At 37.2% G+C, this 18,777-nt stretch overlaps 1 protein-coding gene across 4 annotated transcripts in view; it reads left to right on the top strand.

The window, feature by feature from the left end:
• The window catches only part of fibcd1b (fibrinogen C domain containing 1b), a 145,368-nt gene that overhangs the window by 64,234 nt on the left and 62,357 nt on the right, over window positions 1–18,777 (top strand). For all 4 annotated transcript variants that reach the window (XM_044144585.1, XM_044144584.1, XM_044144582.1 and 1 more), the window contains 2 exons: window positions 2,049–2,208; window positions 13,670–13,806. In XM_044144585.1, the coding sequence (XP_044000520.1) occupies window positions 2,049–2,208; window positions 13,670–13,806 (297 nt within the window). The remainder of the gene's footprint in view (window positions 1–2,048; window positions 2,209–13,669; window positions 13,807–18,777) is intronic.

Raw genomic sequence — 18,777 nt, 5'->3', positions numbered from 1 at the left:
TGGGTTTAACTCACACTATTCCAGCGTGATATTCTCTCAGCGTAGTTCGCTGTGCCTCGGCTTTGTGTTGCGTAGATATTGAGGCCAAGGAATGGCCACAGGGGTTTACATCTAATGCAGTTTTAACACCTGAGTATAGCTGCGCCAATGGGGCGTACGACTTTGAACAGTGCAGGTTTTTGTTTGTGTGTGTTTTTGAGGGGGGTATGTTTGCATGAGACAGAGAAAAAGAAGGATGACGAAAGTTTTTTTTTTTTTTTTTTTTTGAAGGGGGTTGTTTGTACTGTGTGTGAGAGTGAGATGAATGGCAAAGAGAAAAAAAAAAACAAGTATCTTTCTCTTCTACTCTGATATACACATAGAGTTTTGGAAACAACCTGGCTATTCGTAGACTCCAACAGGAATGAAATTTTTTAAAAAAGACCCTAACTCTAATGGCCAGCTCAGAGAAGGCTGTGACCAGTGTATGTTATAGAAGTTACCCTGCTCTTTGCTAGTCTTAGCACACACATTCATCAACAACGTTCCCACAGGGCTTTTAGTGCTTCACCATAGTCACCAGATTGTGTTATGGGATAAGGTTCCACGTGTCGTTGCTACACACTGCAGCCGTCGCATCTGTGGAAGTCCTGAAAGAATTATGCTGCTTGTCCTAACACATTGGTGCAGTCAGGTGCACAGGATGACAACTTTTCCAGCGGGACTGAGGTAAATTTAGAATCCCATCTTTGGATATGTTTCCCTCTGTTTTTTAAAAGAAAGAGAGAGAGAAAGGAAACAAAAAACAAAAAAACTAATTCTCAGCTGCAACATTCTGCAGTAAATATGCTGCTCCACTAGGAGGCAATAATGACAAAAATGCCATCAGAACATACAAAAGAAGAAGAACCCTCAGGAAGGCTAAGCTAAGCAAGGTCTCTGCTAAAGCAGTTGTAGGACACATTTCCCCTCACACAGTTTCTCCTTTAAGCTATTTGAGCTTAGATTTTAAGCTTAATAGAGTCAAAAGCAGACATATGTGAAAATATCCCTCATTTAACTTAGGATGTGCAATCAAGACAGAAGGTTTATGTTTTTCGGTATACCACTGTTAGTGTAGAGGGGGCTTTAAAATGAATGGCTGACTTCAAACTCTTTGCTTTAACACACCTGATTCAAATCACCTAATTATGCTGTCAGTATGCCTTCAAGGTCAGTGGGAAACGTGTTAATCACCTATCAGTTTACCGTAAATTAGGTGTATGGATGTAACACATCTAAAACAGTAAATAGCATCATGTATTTACCTATGTTTCTTGTACAGGTCACCCCCCAGCTTTCGCCCCACTCCCACCAACAGAATATTGATTATTCAGTGTAATTTTGAATTAATTTGATCGTGTTCAAAAAGGGCTTGTTGATTTTGTCATATTGAAGAAATAATTTATAGTGTGCCATATTTCGACTCCCATTGGGATATTTAGTATTTAATGTCTTTGCATTTCTGTCCCTTTGCTGTCTTTTATTCTCCCTCTCTTCAAAGAGCTGTAGATAACTGTTTGGAACAATTTAATTTCACTTTGGCAACAGTTCAATAGGTTAGGCTAAATTCAGTCTGTATTTTCTTTTCAGCTGCTTTTTGTTTGCTGTGGAACAGAGCGAGGAATCTTGCTCAGGAAGCGTTGACATTGAAAACTGCCGGGGAGACTGCATAATTTACAAAACAATCAGATGAAATATATTTTGCTACTTTTCTTTTGTTTGTTTAAAGAAAGCAGTGATTTTGGCTTATAACAATGCTCTTACTGAACAGCTCCACTATCTTAAGCTGAAAATAAATGCTTGGCGCAAGTGTTGCCGAAAGTGAAAATTCAACAAGATATTCTATCATTTCCGTGGACTCAGCTGCTCATATCTAGCTGTTTGTGCGCTGCATAATAAAATAAGCACCAAATGGTGTCCATCTTGAAGGTAATGAAACTGTTGTCCCATCTGCTGCGAAGGGAACTTGGTGTTATTTCATCATTAGTAAGTGTGTTCTCTCCCATCCCACTTTCATTGTGCTGCAGCTGCTGTCGGACAGCCAGATCAACATGGTGAAGGTGGTGAACTCCGTCAGCGATGCTCTCAATGCCATGCAGAAGGAAAACGTGGGACTGAAGGCTCGGGTCAAGGCTGATCTACAAAGAGCGCCGGTTCGAGGCGCTCGACTCAAGGGCTGTTCCAATGGTAAGAAAGACCAGTCAGTGTTTACCTTTATGCATATTTTTCTTGCAGGTTCGGAGTTCATACTGTGCAGATTTGTATGCCGTTCCATCGTCCTTCTGTATTTCCGTAAATTATGCATCACAGACAACCTAAAAGTTGACATTTCACCTTCCTTTCCCGCTCCATGTCACAATTTTCCCTTGACCTATTATTCTTTAGAGTTTTTATCCAGTGCGATCTGTTTGTTATCCATCATGCGGCATATTCATTCAATAGAGCCTCTCCGGGAAAGGTGTGGGCTCCTTTCACATTATTCAGTGGCGGTAAGGCTGTGGAATTTTTCACTTTCCATGAGAGATGACTTATGTGTCCGCAGAGAACGCCCCGAGGCACCGTCCCATCGGAAGCCTTTTAACCAGGCATACCCGGTGGCATCCCCCTGCTGAATTTGTCTGTCACTGATAGCCAAGTAGCACAGCTGAGTTCCTGCAAAGAATACAGCATAACAATCACAGACGACACTTTTCAACTGGTTTTCTTATTGAAGGGAGGATTTAAGGATAAAGTAGATATTTAACAAACATGGAACGCAAAGGCTTCTGTTTTCCTTGTATATTATCTATATTACTTCCCAGTCTGTTATCTGATGTTTCCCTAAGCAGTTATTAATGTAATTAAAAAAGAGATCAGCATATCATTCCAGTTTTGAGATTCTGGCGCTGGCTACTTGTTGCCGAAAGAATAGAATTGAAAATCTTATTGATTTATAAAGCACTTTCTAATAAAGCCCAGTTTACATTCATGAATCAAACCTGCTCATCATTCCAAGAGTTTGAACAAAACACGCCAAAGCAACTTTAAGATTTTGTGCACCGATATTCTGGATTAAGCTTCCTGTTGACTGTAAAACAAGATTGAAAACCTTTAAATGTGCTTGCCATTGGGTTAAAAAAAATAATTATTAACACCATTTTTGGTTCAGTTGAACAGCAGATTTCCATTGAAATGGACAGAACTCAATGGAAAGAAAAACAACTTTCCATCATTTGTCTTTCTTCTTCTTTTTCTGGTCGTTTTCTGACTTTTCTTCATATGCTGCTTTCAGTGCCACCCTGTTACTCAGAGCTGCATTTATTCTCAGTATGCACAATTAGCAGAAATCCAAAGCCACAAAAATCTGAATTGGTACAGAAGACTAAATATGTACTGTCAGAAAAAAGAAAAGAAAAACCGTTTCCACTTGTATTTTATACAATTATGAAATCCTAATAACATTTTTACTATGATTTTATTGATTTCAGTCTATTTGATTATAGCAGTCAATTTCTAATAATATTACAGTTTGCCTTAAGTCTTAGTTTTTTCTGCATTTTTTTGAAGTTTAGTGACAACACTCTGGACAGAATGACCCAGATGAAACAAAATTGTGCAAATACTCTGTGTATTGTGCAAACAGTCAAACATTTAAATAGAATGTTTGAAAATGTAAAATATAAGTACATCACAAACAGTTTTGCATTTTAAATGAATTAATCCTTGAAAAGATAAAAGATACCTTTGCAGTTCAAGCATAGGCTGAATCTTAACAACACTTACTCTTAGAAAACCCTTTTGAAGACAGAAAAAGGTGGCAACGAAAGAATGATAAATCCCATAAATTTAAGTCAAACGATATAAAGGAATAAATCTAGTAGCAGAAATATGTTTGATCCTGTATTGTAAAAAAAAAATGCCATTCATAAGTTTAAATGCTTCATTTTTGACCAGGTGCAAATCTTTATATCAAAACCTAACAGAGTTAATGTTCAACGCCATTTGAAACTCTGTTGGTGGTACTGAAAATTGTTACTCTCAGGGCATGCATTAGTTGCATAGTTCTTGCTTTTTGATCTTAGTGAGAACTTCTGATCTCCTGGCAACATTTTCTGAGGCAATCAATAAACAATTAGTTGAAAGGAAGCATAATTTAAACTAGTTATAAATTATAAACCAGCTGTTGAGGAAATTATTCATCAGAACTAACCAGACTTCTTTACAGTGGAATAATTTATTCAAGCTTCCTTATTAGTGCATTGTCTTGTGGCTGCAAATGAAAAATATCAGCAACACAGACACAATATATATATATATATATATATATATATATATATATATATATATATATATATATATTCTCCCAACACCGATAAAACAATTACTCTATTTGTAGGTTTTCTGCTCTGACTATAAAGTTACATCATCTGGAATCTGGAAAAAAATAAATAAAAAGAATTCACTGGCATTGAACTGAACACGTTTCCACTAAAAATGTTTATATCTGCACATAGTGTAGGATTGTTCCGTAACACAAAGTCAGTCCATAGCGTCAGACTGTGGTGACTATTACATCAGTCCTGCTGTGGCTGCTGCAGAGTGGTTCAAAGGCTGCTCCACTTCTAATTATTTCCCACAGAGATTCTTAGAGTTCAGCCAAATGACAGTCAGACTTATTATTAATTTCCTGAAAAGTGCTACAGACGAAACTGAAAGCACCTTTTTATCATAATTTTATCTATTTCTGGTGTTCTGAATTTTCCAGAAAATATTGCTAGCACTCAGAGCAGAATGATTAGTGTTTTTTTTTGTTTTTGTTTTTTTTAACTCCTTCTATTAGGGTTTTGGAAATCCAAGTGAATATATCCATTTTTATTTGCATGCATCTTAAAATGTAAAGGGACTCTAAATAGGATCCATTACGCATTGCATCAAAATGTTTTAGAACAGTAAATATGCAATTTTTTTGGTTTACAGATGAAACATTTTATTTCATATATGTCACTGTAACAGCATTCGGGTAACAAATGTTAAACCGACAGGCTCAAAATACAAGCATATCTGTGTTTCTAATTACTGCTGGTGAAATAGTAGAGAAACTCAAAAGACCAGCAATACAAACAGTATGATGTCTAAAACAAACATTGGGAGTTTGATATAGCAACATCTGTTTTGCTTTGTTCTAGAGTTATTTTTCCTGTTTGGTGTTTGGAAGAAACAAACTTATTTCATTCTGCGAGTAAGACTCGAAGTAAAACTGAACTAAGAAGTAAAACTCTGACAGCCAGTATAAACCTTCCTCAAGATTTCAGCACCATGGACAGAGCATCTCAGGCCAGAAACATGTAAAGAAACTTTTTTTTTCTTTAAGTCTACAATTTTTGCAGTTTGACAACAGACATCCCCTCTCTTAAACATCTGTCTGATCTTATTTTATGACACAACCATGTATTATTGGTCATTTATATTCCTATTTATGACTCTTAAAAAGACGCGAGAAAGGCCTCAAATTTGTCATATTTGCTCTCCTTTTTTATTTAAATTCCACCCTTTATTCGGGTGGGTTTGAAGCAAAAACACAGGACACCTCATGATGATGATATTTGTAGACATTTTCTATCAAATCTCTAAAAGCAAAATAGTTTTCTTCTGGCATGTTGCTCTCGTTGCGATCACCATGGTTTGTTCGGAATCTTTTTCCGCCAAGATCCGTAGCCACTCCTAACCCAAATAGGTTTCTTGATCTCAGCATTGCAAAATCAGGAGTAGGTTAAACAGATGTGGGAAAACCTGTGGCCAACTGTTTCCAAATAAATTACAGATACAAATTGTAAATGTGATCTATGAACTGACTCACTTTGATGCATTGAACATAACAGAGGGAAAGAAAAGAGCGACAACCTCAGGATACTTTTATATTCACTATACACAGGTGGGAACTCTTGTGGTTTCACTACTGTTCACCCTCTGTTAGAAAAATTAGGGCTGTTATTTTGCAGACGTTTATGCTCATTGTGGAACTCTGACTCCTTAAAATGATTTGACCTCCTACCAGATTTGAGGGGGACTGGGGACACACATACGATTCATCATTAGTGAAGCGTTCCCTGACTCCCATTTGCTCTTCTGTCGTCTTCTTGCTAATAACTTATTCAACCTCTGTCAAGCTGCAAATGTTGTAACTGTTGACACAAAGCAGCTTAGAATTAGGTTGAAATATATTTACAGTGGTTTGCAAAAATTTTTATAGCATGACTTTTCTTCCAAATTTCCACAAAGGTCAACACAAAGCATTGCATAATTGTAATGTGGGAAGAAAATGATGGCTTTAAAGGTTTTTAAGAATGTGTTTATAGCTCAATTTTGCTGCAATTACAGCTGCAGATTTCTGCCATGTGTCTACTAACCTTGCGCATCTGAAGACAAAAAAAGAAAAATTGTACCCATTATTCTTTCCAAAAGAGTTCAGGTTCATTGAGATTGGATGGAAAGCATTTGTGAATAGCAAATCTCATAACTTGATAGATTCTTAGTTGACCTTCAACTTCCCTATTGTTGATATGATTTTATGCAAATAATTAAATTGCAACTGGTTGTAGGTTTAGGAGTTTTAGTCCTCACTGAAGTTGAACCTTCACCCTATTCTCAAATGACAAGTTTCTTAAGATATTGTCTTATTGTAGTCCACGCAGCTGTCTAGCTAACAGTTGTCTTGCCACCGCTAAGTGTCATTATGGTTGCACCTTAAAGAATTTAGTTGGACAGATTTTTTCAGAGGTGTATTTGCAACATCATGCTGCCATGCCCATGTTTCACCAAAGGCATGATGTGCAGGGTTTACTTTCACAGAGGCCTAAAGTTACAAATTTAATCTCCTGTGAACACATTATATTTTAGTCCCTTGCAAATCTGATCCGCTTTCATGTCTCAGCTGAAAAGAAGTATCCCCATTCCGTGACTCTGCTACATTTCAACTACGTTACTTCTGAAAAAAAATAAAAATGTTATCCTGAATTTTATCTAGTGGTGTCAGAGTAAATGGCTTAATGTTCCCTCCGAATCAAAATAATGCACTACTTTGTTTTTGCACAACAACATAAGTCCCAATGAGATGCACTAAGGCAATGTTCTACCTTAAAAAGTATCACAAAATTCAAAGAGTATGGGAATCATTATTATTATTTTATTTTTATTTTTTTGCAGGGCTGTTTATGCGTTGATCCTGAGCACTGTGCAAGTTTTCTTACCTTTTGCTCTTCAGAGCTTCTGATGAGACAATCGCAGTCAGCAGAAACAAAGTAGTTCTTCCGGAGCATATTCTTGACATTTAAACAGATGTGAACACTGGGTTAAAAAAAAATAAAAAATCTAAGCTAAGAAAACTACAAAATATTGTTCTGCTCACAACCCATCATGAATGACGAATAGCATTTATTTCCCCTCTGACTTTCAATGCTTATTAGATAAGCAGCATATTCCTGTTTGTTATTTTTCTCTGTTGAAGATAACACTCACCAGACAGCACATTTTTATTTCTGACTGCTGACTGTGAGTGTACAATGTGCGTGCAGCAAATTTGAGGAATTTACTTGCAGTCAGTGGACACACCAGTGAATATCTTTGTCTGTTCATCTTCATCTGAGCCTGTGAATATTTCAAGGTGTCCCTCTTTTCACTGTTTCTGTTGGATTCTCTTCAGAACATATTGGTTTTTCAAAGCTGTGTGAATTCAGACCTGACAGCAGTGAGACCCGGTTGTGCTGCTGGACAAAAAACCTGCAACAGGAGTCCTACTTTTCAGCTGATGTATAGGCTGATGATCGAGTGCTGATGCAGAGGGACTATGACTTTATTGGATTATGTTAAGTATTATTATTATTAGATGAGGAGGGAGAAGAGGGGTTGTATAACTTCCAGACATGTAGTGCTATTTAATAGCACAATCAACTAATACCTTCAATTGTTCTAAAACATGTTGCATATCTCAAAAATAACCTAAAAGGAATGTAAGTTTGCAATTTGATGCCTTGAAATTGACCTCATTTTTTTCAGGTCTTACTCTTTCTGACACTCCACCTTCTGCAAGTAATCACAACAGTGCATTGGGAACTGGAAAATTTGGTACTGATCCAATCAGTCGCAAGTAAACACTGGCAATACCAATTCTAATACCGATGTTTTTTTTTCATCAAATGTCTTTATCATTGAATAAATTGGTGATTTCACATCATGATTCAACTGTTTTAGGGTCTTTTTGATGTGCTGAAGGCAAAAAATCACATTGGTTTTGCTCAATCAGGTCAGCCTTTTGAACTATGGATGCAACATGAGCATCAAAATGCACCACTTGTTCTCACGTATGAAACGATTTCCTGAGAATCAGGGATTAATGAGTGATGAGTGGAGACTTCCTCAGGACAATCAGAAGAGATGGAGAATTTTGCACAATGAGCCCGTAATGTTCAATTTACATGTATTTACCCTTATCAGTGTTTATTGTTCAACTTACAGAAATCCAAGTTTGTAATATTAGAAAAAAAATATATCCTAAAGCCTTTTTTGTATTGAGAAATATTAACAGACATGAGTTGATAATGTCACAAAAATGTAATCAATTTAGTCGGAAGATCAGATTTCTCTAAATCAAAAACCTGACCGGATTGAGAAAAAATTTACAGCAGTGGAAAGTAGTTCTAATTCAGTTGAAAAGACAACTTCCTAAAAAATTTTTTTTGTAACCCAGTGTTATAATAAAATACAGGACAAAGTTTTTTGTGAAATTTGTGTTTAATTATCAAACAACTATATAACACGATGTAGCAGAAAATAAAAAATAATTCACTTGTACTTTCTGCTATTAATATTAAGTTGAAGTGCTTATGAGGGAATTAAACTGAATGTATTTTGAAAAGAAAGCAGACATGTTGAGTGCAAGCATAACAAAAGGTAAGAAATCTGGTTCTTCTATTTAAATGTAAGCTCTTAACATTTGGGATTTTAATTCCTGCATATACTCTGCCATTAAATCTGTGAGCAAATTCCAGTAACTTCCTAGACGTGTAGAAGAAAAACTGCAAACAAAAGCATTGATCTCATCATGGTATTGATCCAAAACCATTACTCACCTCGGTATCGATAGTATGGATATTTAGATCAATACGCCCAGTCCTGCTGAATGGCTGCCAGGAGAGATGCAAGGATTTCACAAACATGCGTGAAATAATCAAAGCAAAACTCCAGGCATGTTTTTGAAGGGAGAATAACCTTATAGCAGGAAATAAAGCTCAGAAAAGCAGATTTTCTCAATACCCCCCACATTAACCAAAGTAAATATCATGAAATGCAGGACATATTTCATGATTATGACTAATGTAGCAAAAGCAAGCACTGCGTACAGATTTACAGCTGAAAATAGTCCTAAAATCTATTGAATCCAATGTTTTGATGTTCATGTTAAAAGCAAGGTTCATTTGACTTAAGAGGCTTTGAAGCCTCTTTAGAAAATACATTTCAGTAAAGCGAATGTTCTAAATGTCATAAATTGGATTTTCAGTCATTTGTATCATTCATTTATGGTAGAGGACATGGACTATCACAAATGCTGTTCTGTACCTCAAGCTCAAAGTACACTTCTAAAAACACACTTCTAGGTCATAGCATTTGACCCCTGACAAGTGTGCTCAATAACACTAATAGTCTCTTCTTAATGACAGTTGTTAGAGGTTGGGGTTGATGAATAACGTTGTATCCCCAGAGTTGATGTGCTACAAGCAGGAGAAATGGGGAACTGTATGGATTTGAGTCAGATTGAGATGGCCAGAGTCAGATTGAGATGGCTGGACAACTGGGTCAGAGTGACATCAAAACGTGAGCTCATGAGGGGTTTCCTCGTCTGCGGTGGTTCAAGGAAGGAACACTGCTTAACCTGCAAGAAGACTATAGCTCGATCTTCCCTGTGGGGAGCAAATCCCTCAGTACTGAGATCAAACTGGCAAGTAACTATCACTCTGATTGCGGTAGAAGTAAATACTGGTCCTGATAGTTAAACACAGTTTGTTGCATTTGCTGCTTTGGCCCAGATTAGCTCATTTGGCATGTAAGTACTGGAAGAAAGTGCTTACCTGAGTAACACATGGCATCAGGATGCACCTTAGAAAAAGTCTCTGTAGTAATAAATACGTGCTACAAAGCAAAATTAGTATGGAAATAGTTGTTGCCTCGACTCAATGAGTCGTAGGTGCTTTCTTCTCAAAACAATCAGGCGTCTGGAAGATGTACTCGATAGCACAAAGTCCAGACAAGTGACCATCTTGGTTGCCATGCGCACCTTCTGATGTCTTGTGGAGACAAATGCATGTTCAGGATGTTTTGGCAACACATTCACATTCAAATACTGTACATTTGACCATGTGGTTATAAGAATATGCATCATCAGTGTATTATTATCATCATAATTTTCATTTTCGAAACATATTTCAGTCCAGATAAGGAAAATGTTGTAATACCTTTTTTTTTTTTTTTTTTTTTTTTTTATTAGTAGGTGGAGGTCAAGATGTTTTCTGGTAAATGTGAAAAGGGGCCTCTGTGTTCTTTTTATCAAGCAGACGTTGTACCTTGAATCTCTCCCATGGATGTCATTTTTTCCCCCGGTCTCTTTCTTTTATTGTTGAATCGTGAACACTGACCTTAAACGAAGCAAGTGAGGCCTGCGGTGCTTCGGCTTTTTGTTCTAGGTTCTTTCATGACGTCCTGGATGAGTTGTACTTTTAGAGAAATTTTGGGAGGTCAGGCCACACCTCAGCAGGTTCACCACCGGTCTGTGTGTTCTCTACTTGTGGACAATGGCTCTGTCTGTGGTCCACTGACGTCGGCAAGCCTTAGAAGGGCTTGAATATCAGAAATGTCAATGACTTTTCTTCACATCTGTTATTGTATTATCTCTTTAATTGGGGCAGAATGTGTTGATTTCTGAGATTTTAATTCCACGCTGTCACACCTCACAGTTGGCTGGTTTCTCAATTACACAGGTCTGGCAGTAATCAGGCACGGCTGCATAAAATGAACAGAAAGAATTGTGGGTAATGAAGAATTTAAGTGTGAGCAAAAGAGGAAATCTTCGTAGCACTGCAAGTCTATACGGATAAACCGAAAGCAAGTCTTCAAAATTGTTCATCATTCAACCTAAACAGCCAAGTGTCGCGTACTAAATCCAGAAAACTGGCAAACACCTTTTGATTATTTTTGACTACACAAAAGTAATAAATGAACCCAATTGTGTTCAACAGTTAGTACATTGACATTTTTTCCAATCCCCTAAGTTAAAAGGTAAAAATACCTTTAAACTTATTGTGCTGATTGTGATGCAAAGGTGGCAGTGGGTTAATTATCTTAATTAGCTGCGCCTGTGAAGGAGTGGATATTCACCATATATTCACCACCGAGCTCGTGTGCTCTCTGAACCCTTTAGATTACATTTACTTATGTTAATTACATTAATTAGAAACTGTAATGACAAGTCCGGGCATGTTTGTGCCTTCATATCCCAACCCTTTTGACTCCAGCCATCTTCCTTTAAATAGAACTTGCTTTATAGTCAAGGTTAAATTTTCCGAGCCACATTCAATGTGTGGTATTAATCTGATCATGGTTGTCCTGATAAGAATGTCCTTTTTTGCTCTAAGGATAATTAAAGTTAAAAGTCCATGTTTCAATTTTCACATCCTTCTTTTTCTTTTTTCCTTTTTTTTATTTTTTTATTTTTGATGCCCTGTGGAATTCAGCTTCCTGGGATGAAAATGGAGGAGTGGGAGATGTTACCGCTTATGTGTGACGATGATGAAAGCTGGAACTTATTAGCGAAGGCTGACACAGAGAAGCAGAAAAGCCTCATGGGAGACAAACATTTCATACCATGTAAGAGGGAACTTGTACGGCCTTTTTAAGAACTCTCCTAGCTGTTTTAAATTCAAGATTTTGACCCTGTGAAGTCTGCATGCATAATCTATACCACTGCTCCCATCACAGGGTTCCTTTTTTTTTTTTTTTTTTGCTTCCTTAAGAATAGACTCAGTATTCCCTGGGTTACAGGGGAGTTTTAGCCACAAACAAGGATGCCTCTGTTTCTCTCATCTCCGGCATAGGAGCTCTGTCTGTCTCTGTTGCATCTTCTTTCCAGGATTCTCATCTTAAATTCTGCAGCTTATAAAGTTTCTTCAAACCTTCAGACTCTCTTCTGTCACTCAAATGTATGGATTTTCTTTTTCTTTATTTCTACTTTTTTTTGTTTGTTTGTTTTGTACAGCTCATATTATCTCAAGTTTAACCTATTCTGCTGCTTTCTTCTCTGGGTTTCTGCATACCTGTTCCACTTTTGTGCCTTTTCACCAACACTTTTATATTATTTATTTCTTACCTCCTTGTTAAAGGTACCTGTAGTTGTTGTGGACAGCGACTTGCAAACAGATAATTTTAGTATCTTGATGCATGTTCAGAAGCTTTTGAAGCTTTTAGAAATCAAAACAACGCATGATAGGCTTTAAATCAGCTTATGCAGTGCTTGTAAAAAGTATTATTTCACCTTTTTTACGTTCTGAATTTTATTAGGATTCTGTGTAACAGAGCAATACAAGTGAGCAGAAATGAAGTAAAAAAGTGTTTTTTTCTTAAACAAGACAAAAATCTAAAACGTGTGCATTTTCTATTCATCCCCCTTTAAACTGTCTCCACATAAATAAAATCTGCTGCCTTCGGATGTCTTCTAATAAGTATATCCAACTGTGTGTATCGTATTATCAGTATAAATAAAGCTGCTCCAAGGAGGCTTCAGAAATTTCCTTGAAAACATTATTGAACAAACCGAAGAACACAATGGAAGAAACAAATACTGGATAGCATAATTAATTCATTATGCTAACAGGGAATGATTGTAGCTGCGGCATCTCACAGTGGAGACGCTTTTATTCAGAACGAAAAAGGCAGCTGGTAAGAGTTGGTTGTAACTGTGATGGAGGTAAATCAGGGATTTCTGGGGGAAAGAAAAAAAAAAAAGACAATAGATGCTGAAAAGACTTGAAACCTGGCCAGAATAAACAACCTAAACATACAACAGGAACTACAGTGTAATGGTTTGGATCGGAGTATGATGACTTGTTAAAATGACCCAAAGTTCAGACCTAAAGCAACTAGAGAATATTTGGCAATATATAATAATTGGCTTTTCACACATTCTCTTTCCAATATGACATTAGTCTGATTCAGAGGACGGGTGAATATTGCATGAAGAGATAGTTTTATGAATACTTGCCCCGTGGATCTGAATCTAAACGAATATCACACTTTCTGTCTTTCCATTAGTTATTATCTTTACAATCATGCCCTACTTTGTTTTGGTCTCTGACATAAACTCTCCATGAAATATGTAAATTTTTTTCAGATTTTGAGGTGAAAAACGTCTGAAGAACTCAAGCGTCATAATGATTTTATGCAATACAGATTCTTGCGCAATTGTTGCTTTCTGTTTAAATAAATCGATTAATCCAACATTAACCGAAAATTACACAATGTCTGTCTTTAAATAGAAGTTGGAGTGAGACAAGTGCTCTCCTTTCTCCTTAAAAATCCATACATGGTTTGATTTATTTAATACGTCCTTCCTCTCACCCCTTCCAAGGCTCTCGCCCCCGCGACTGTGGCGATCTGTACGCCAGTGGTCAGAGAGAGGACGGCATCTACTCCGTGTTTCCCGTTCACCACCCTACAGGCTTCCAGGTCTACTGTGACATGACCACGGACGGAGGAGGCTGGACGGTGAGTCAGACCTGATCTGGAGAAAAACACGCAAAACACAAAGCTCTTAAGCTTTTTTTTTTTTTTTTTTTTTTTTTTGTGCGTGCATTTCTGCTCAGTCGATGCATTTCCTCTATGGTGATAATCAAGATGAAAACAGAAAAATGGAATAGGCCTGCAGGCCCTTTGAACCCATCCACTCTCATAAGTTATACAGAATGTATTAAGCATCCAAAGTAAGAAAAAAAAAAAAAAAGAAGGATTCACCAAAGCTGAACCCACCTGCTCACATCAATTCCATTCACTCATCCAGCACTTAATGTTGTATACATTTTTTTTTTGAGCACCTACTGTAATTACAGATGTACTGCCTCGGGATTCTCATGTATTAAACATTTCATCAAAGTTTCATGTAACAGAATAACAAGGAGATGTGAGCACTGAACTTCAAGTGCACCTTTTAAAAATATTTCTAGGAGATTTTTTATGTGTGTTTTTGTCGTATAGAAGGTAGATTTTATTTTAATTTTTTTTTTCAAGCGACTGCTGGAAGAAATATGAAACAGGAGTTGCTGGACGAGGAAAGCTATTAGAAGAGCACTGATGGACATGACATGTTCAGCCATTGGAGGTTAAAAAAAAATAAAATTAAAAGGTGCCATCATAGCGGAAGGGGAGATTTAAAGATCAGCTTTGATCAAAATTGCCTGCTGACGATGAGATGCCTCTTCAGATACAAGTGTAGTGCAGTTTAGGAGCGACAACATGCACAGCCGGCACATTTGAATAAAACGTCTGTGTAAAACAATTTATCATTCTGCTTCAAAGGCACAAAAATAAACTGTTTCCATTATAGGTGACAGATTTCCGACTTGCTCCTGTTTTCTGCACCTTTCTTTCCCAAGTATGTCTGATTAAGCTTTGTAATCCTTAGAAATTTAGAGCTCTTCCAAGCATAAATAGTTATTTTCCTCACTCCAACATCTCTCAGTTGACTGGACCTACTCCAGTAAACAATCCCGTTTGATTTGGATGTCTTCTGGAATAGTTGCATCTTCTGGGAGAGAGAGAGAGGAAGAGAGAGACGGCGAGGTGAACAAACACTGACACGCAGCTGCTTGTAGCTATATTGGGAATTGTAGTTCAGATGTATTTTTCTTTCCAGTTAGAGACATTTATTCCTTTTTTGGTTCTGAGATGTACAAAAGCTGCCTTTAGGAAGCGCAGAGTAGTTCCTGTTAGAGGACTGGGGGGATTTTTTATTTTTTATTTTTTTTAATTTCAGTGACGTAAATCCATCACGACTTTTCATTTTACCCTTTCACAGACTGTGATGCAACTTTTAGAAAAGGATAAAGAGGCGAACTTTGAAATCCATTCAAAACCTTTTACAATGTAATTTTCATTTCTGTATGTGCTGAGCAAAGTGATGCAAGTTTTTTGAAAAGTGTTTCTCATGGTCTAGGGAATAAATCCTTTTCAGAATTTAGTTTTAAACTCAATGGAGTGACATTTTGAAAGCTGTTTCTGTGGTCCATGTTTATTTGTATTTTCTTGCTTCTACATAATACAGTACCAGGTACATATTTTCACAATCTTGGTAAACATTTAATTAAAAAAGAAAACTACAAATAAGTTCACATTTTTATTCCAGTAGCTTCAACTCACACTGAACCTTTTAGGGGGAAAAAAAAACAACCTTTAGTTTGAGAGCATTTATTCAGTATGGAAAAAAACTTTACTCTTTACACTAATTCAAGTTTCTTTGAACTTCTAATTAGTAATTTATTATGTTTTTTGTTTTTTTTCCTGGGATAAAGACAAATTATTTTAGCCATTATCCACTAGACTAGACAAGAACTAAAGTTTATCTCAACACATTTCCAAACCCGTTGGAAAGACTGTGACCTTAAAAACACCCTGTCTCCATGGGCAGTATGGACATTAATGTCAGAAATCATTGGTAAAGATGAAGCAACTTATTTCTTGCCATCACAAAATTGAGTAAGACTAGATTGTACTGGAACTTTAACTGAATTGAGATGATCCAGATTGAGATGTGTGTCAACAAATATATTGGATGCTCACCGTAAGAGATATATAGATATATACATATCAATATATATTTCAAATAAAATTGTAAAAGGAATGGATCCATCTCGCTGTACACTCCAAACATTTGAATTGTTATAGTTGAAGAAGAACTGTCCTGTGGGTCAAAGTTGATGTTAAAGAGAACTGATAGCTAAGGTGCTGCTAACACTGAAAACATCTCCTTAACATGACCTGCATTCATTTCCTCATTTCAATGGCTGGACTTTTCTAAATTTTCCAAAGCAAGACTTTGGAACTAAAATAAAAGATTTTATCATTTTATTTTAATGTATTCAAGTCTGAAATGCCTGCTTATTTTTGTCCAGGGACATTTCCAAACCTTTAAGAAGTGATGTTTACCCTTTAATTGGAAAAATCTCAATTTATTACAAGTCTTAGGAGTTAAACTGTTATAAAGTCAAGGCTGCAAAGTGAAATAAATAACGGAATTTCTTCTAAAAGTAATTCACTGTGCACTTCTCTTCCTCATCCTTATGACAGTGAGCTGCGTGTTGATACCCATGCATGCTTGTGACTCTGTCACCGAGTTTGTGTGCGAGGCAAGGTCAAGCCCCTTCCCTCCGCTCCCCCTTCCACATCAAATGAAGTAAATCTGTCAGAGTGACGGAGTTCTAAGCAGCGCATGATGGAGCAGAGCGACGTGCAAGCCCCGTCAGGGGCTGGACGTGTTTGCACGCGTCCATCTATGCGTGAATTACTGTTTGCATCAAAGCGAAGGCGGCCCCACACGCCAAAAACCCCGAGCTGTTCTCACTTAGCGGGATGCTGTCCATGCCTCCCAATAAAAAAAAAAAAAAGAAAAAAAAAAAGGGGATATTCACAGCTGCTCAGATTGAGGCGATAACAAGCAGCTACTGAACCTGCCTGCAGTGTTGAGCTGCTTGTGATAATCTCTGAGCCTCATTAGGAGATCAGCATTGTGTAGTCCAACAGGAGCAGGTAGCAGGATTCTCAGGGAGCCGAGTGGCTTACTGTCTGCTGAGCTTAAATAAGGAATGAGCCATATGCTGCCACCTCATTAGCATGGTTTGACATACTGTTGCAGACAGACTGAAAGATGAGCAGGTTACTTGGAAGAAAAAGGGGGTGGGAACCGATGAGCTGTTTGAGGAGGGAGAAAGTGCGAGCAGGACATAAAAGACACAACGGAGGAGCGTGAATGTCATTTTTCTTACTCCCCGTAAAGGCATACTTCAAAAATGGCCTGTAATAAAATCTTTCTTTTCTGCTGTATTGGCAGTAAAGACGGGGGGCTCCCAGGGAGCCTTGAAGATAATGGAGTTATCTCAAGTGGCTCTAGATTTTGATACCAATCAGTACAATTACACCATCAGTCAATTATGACCTTTCAAAATAGGATTCTTTTTTTTTTTTCTTTTTTTTTATGCGTGGCGGCTCTGACGGCACCCGGATGCATCGTGCCAAGCAGATCTGGTTTCTTTTTCACATGAAAGCTTTATCCTTCGTTGTGAGAGGCTCAGTGAAAAAATAAAAAATAAAAATTCCCCAAAAAAGTCAAACCTAAAGCAGGCATGAAAAAAGAAAAAAAAGGCAAAATGATCAAAGGCGCTGTTTTCCATAATGCCACGTTAGATTCAAAATCAAGCTGGTAAAAGTAGCCTAGGACAGCCTCCCACAGACAGTCACTGCTTCAAACTTCCAGAGTGAGGGATGATCCTTTGGATTCATGTAAGCATAAAACTATTCAGTGAATAATGAAGCCTTGGGGGTATATTTGTCGCCCCAGCCATTCATACGATAAATTAGTCATTACCAGATTTCTTTACAGAGTTGCCTCATCAGTTTTTAATAAACTGCTTCAAATAATTGAAAAAAAGAGAAGTGCTTCCCACAGGGATCAGAAAAAGCAGATAACTGCTGACTGTACTTATCTGATTTATTCAAAGATTAAGAGAAGAAGAAGACAGAAAAAAAAGACATCGTAAACGAATGTAGTATTTTTGGGCTTGAGCAGATCTAAAGAACAACTGAGGAATACTTGAGATGAACATGTGGGCTGAATCTCTCTGGCTCAAAAGGGACCTGGAGAGAAAGAGAGAGAGAGAGAAAAAAAAAATCACTGATTGTGAGTATTAACACAGAAGGGAAATCACCCAAAGCACATTTGAAGCAGTAATCTGAAGAGACTAGGCAAGGAACTGAACCAGCCAGAGGCCATATCCATTAAGTAATGCTTCTTGCTGTACTTTTGGATTTGGTTGCTCTTTGCTGAACCTGCTGGTGTCTCTCCGGAGTTTGTGTTTTAGTTTACATGGTGAGAGTCAAAAGTAAGCTTCGTGTTTATTTAAAAAAAGCATTAGGAGCATAGACTTTGTTCAGACAAGGTAAACATCACCTGCTTAAATCGGATTAGGCGCTCTGTACGTGATGCAAGTTTCAGTTTGTTTGTCATAAAAGCTGTTTTTATGTTAAAAAGTAAAAACTGTTGAATCAAAATATGTATAAAGCTGTTGTTGTTGCCTTGAATACGTTGACAAAAAATTACCAGTTTTGCCAGAGAGTTTTGCCACTTCATATCCCGAAATCAGTCATAGATTAGAACATCTAAGTGGTTCCTCTGAACATTACAGAGAGTTTGGCTCTGTGGAAGGGAATATAAAAAGATACTGGGTGACTCAAAACTTTTTGCACATTTAATGTGTTTCTGAATGCCTGTGAATATAATAAAAATATAGACAAAGTGACTTGTCTCCAGACGTTTAGCTGGAGAAGAATGTTTTAGCATTACGGTGTTCCAAAGCATTGTAACCACCATTACAATAGCAAGTAATCCAGTTCATGTGACCTTATAGTTCACTCTTCATTATCCAGTAAAATGGAACATAGAGTGACATTTTTCTAACATTTTCTATGCTT

The sequence above is a fragment of the Gambusia affinis genome, linkage group LG17, assembly GCF_019740435.1.
Source record: "Gambusia affinis linkage group LG17, SWU_Gaff_1.0, whole genome shotgun sequence".
Lineage (NCBI taxonomy): Eukaryota > Metazoa > Chordata > Actinopteri > Cyprinodontiformes > Poeciliidae > Gambusia > Gambusia affinis.
Note: the sequence above shows the minus strand (reverse complement) of the source record. Positions and strands in the feature narration are given on the sequence as shown.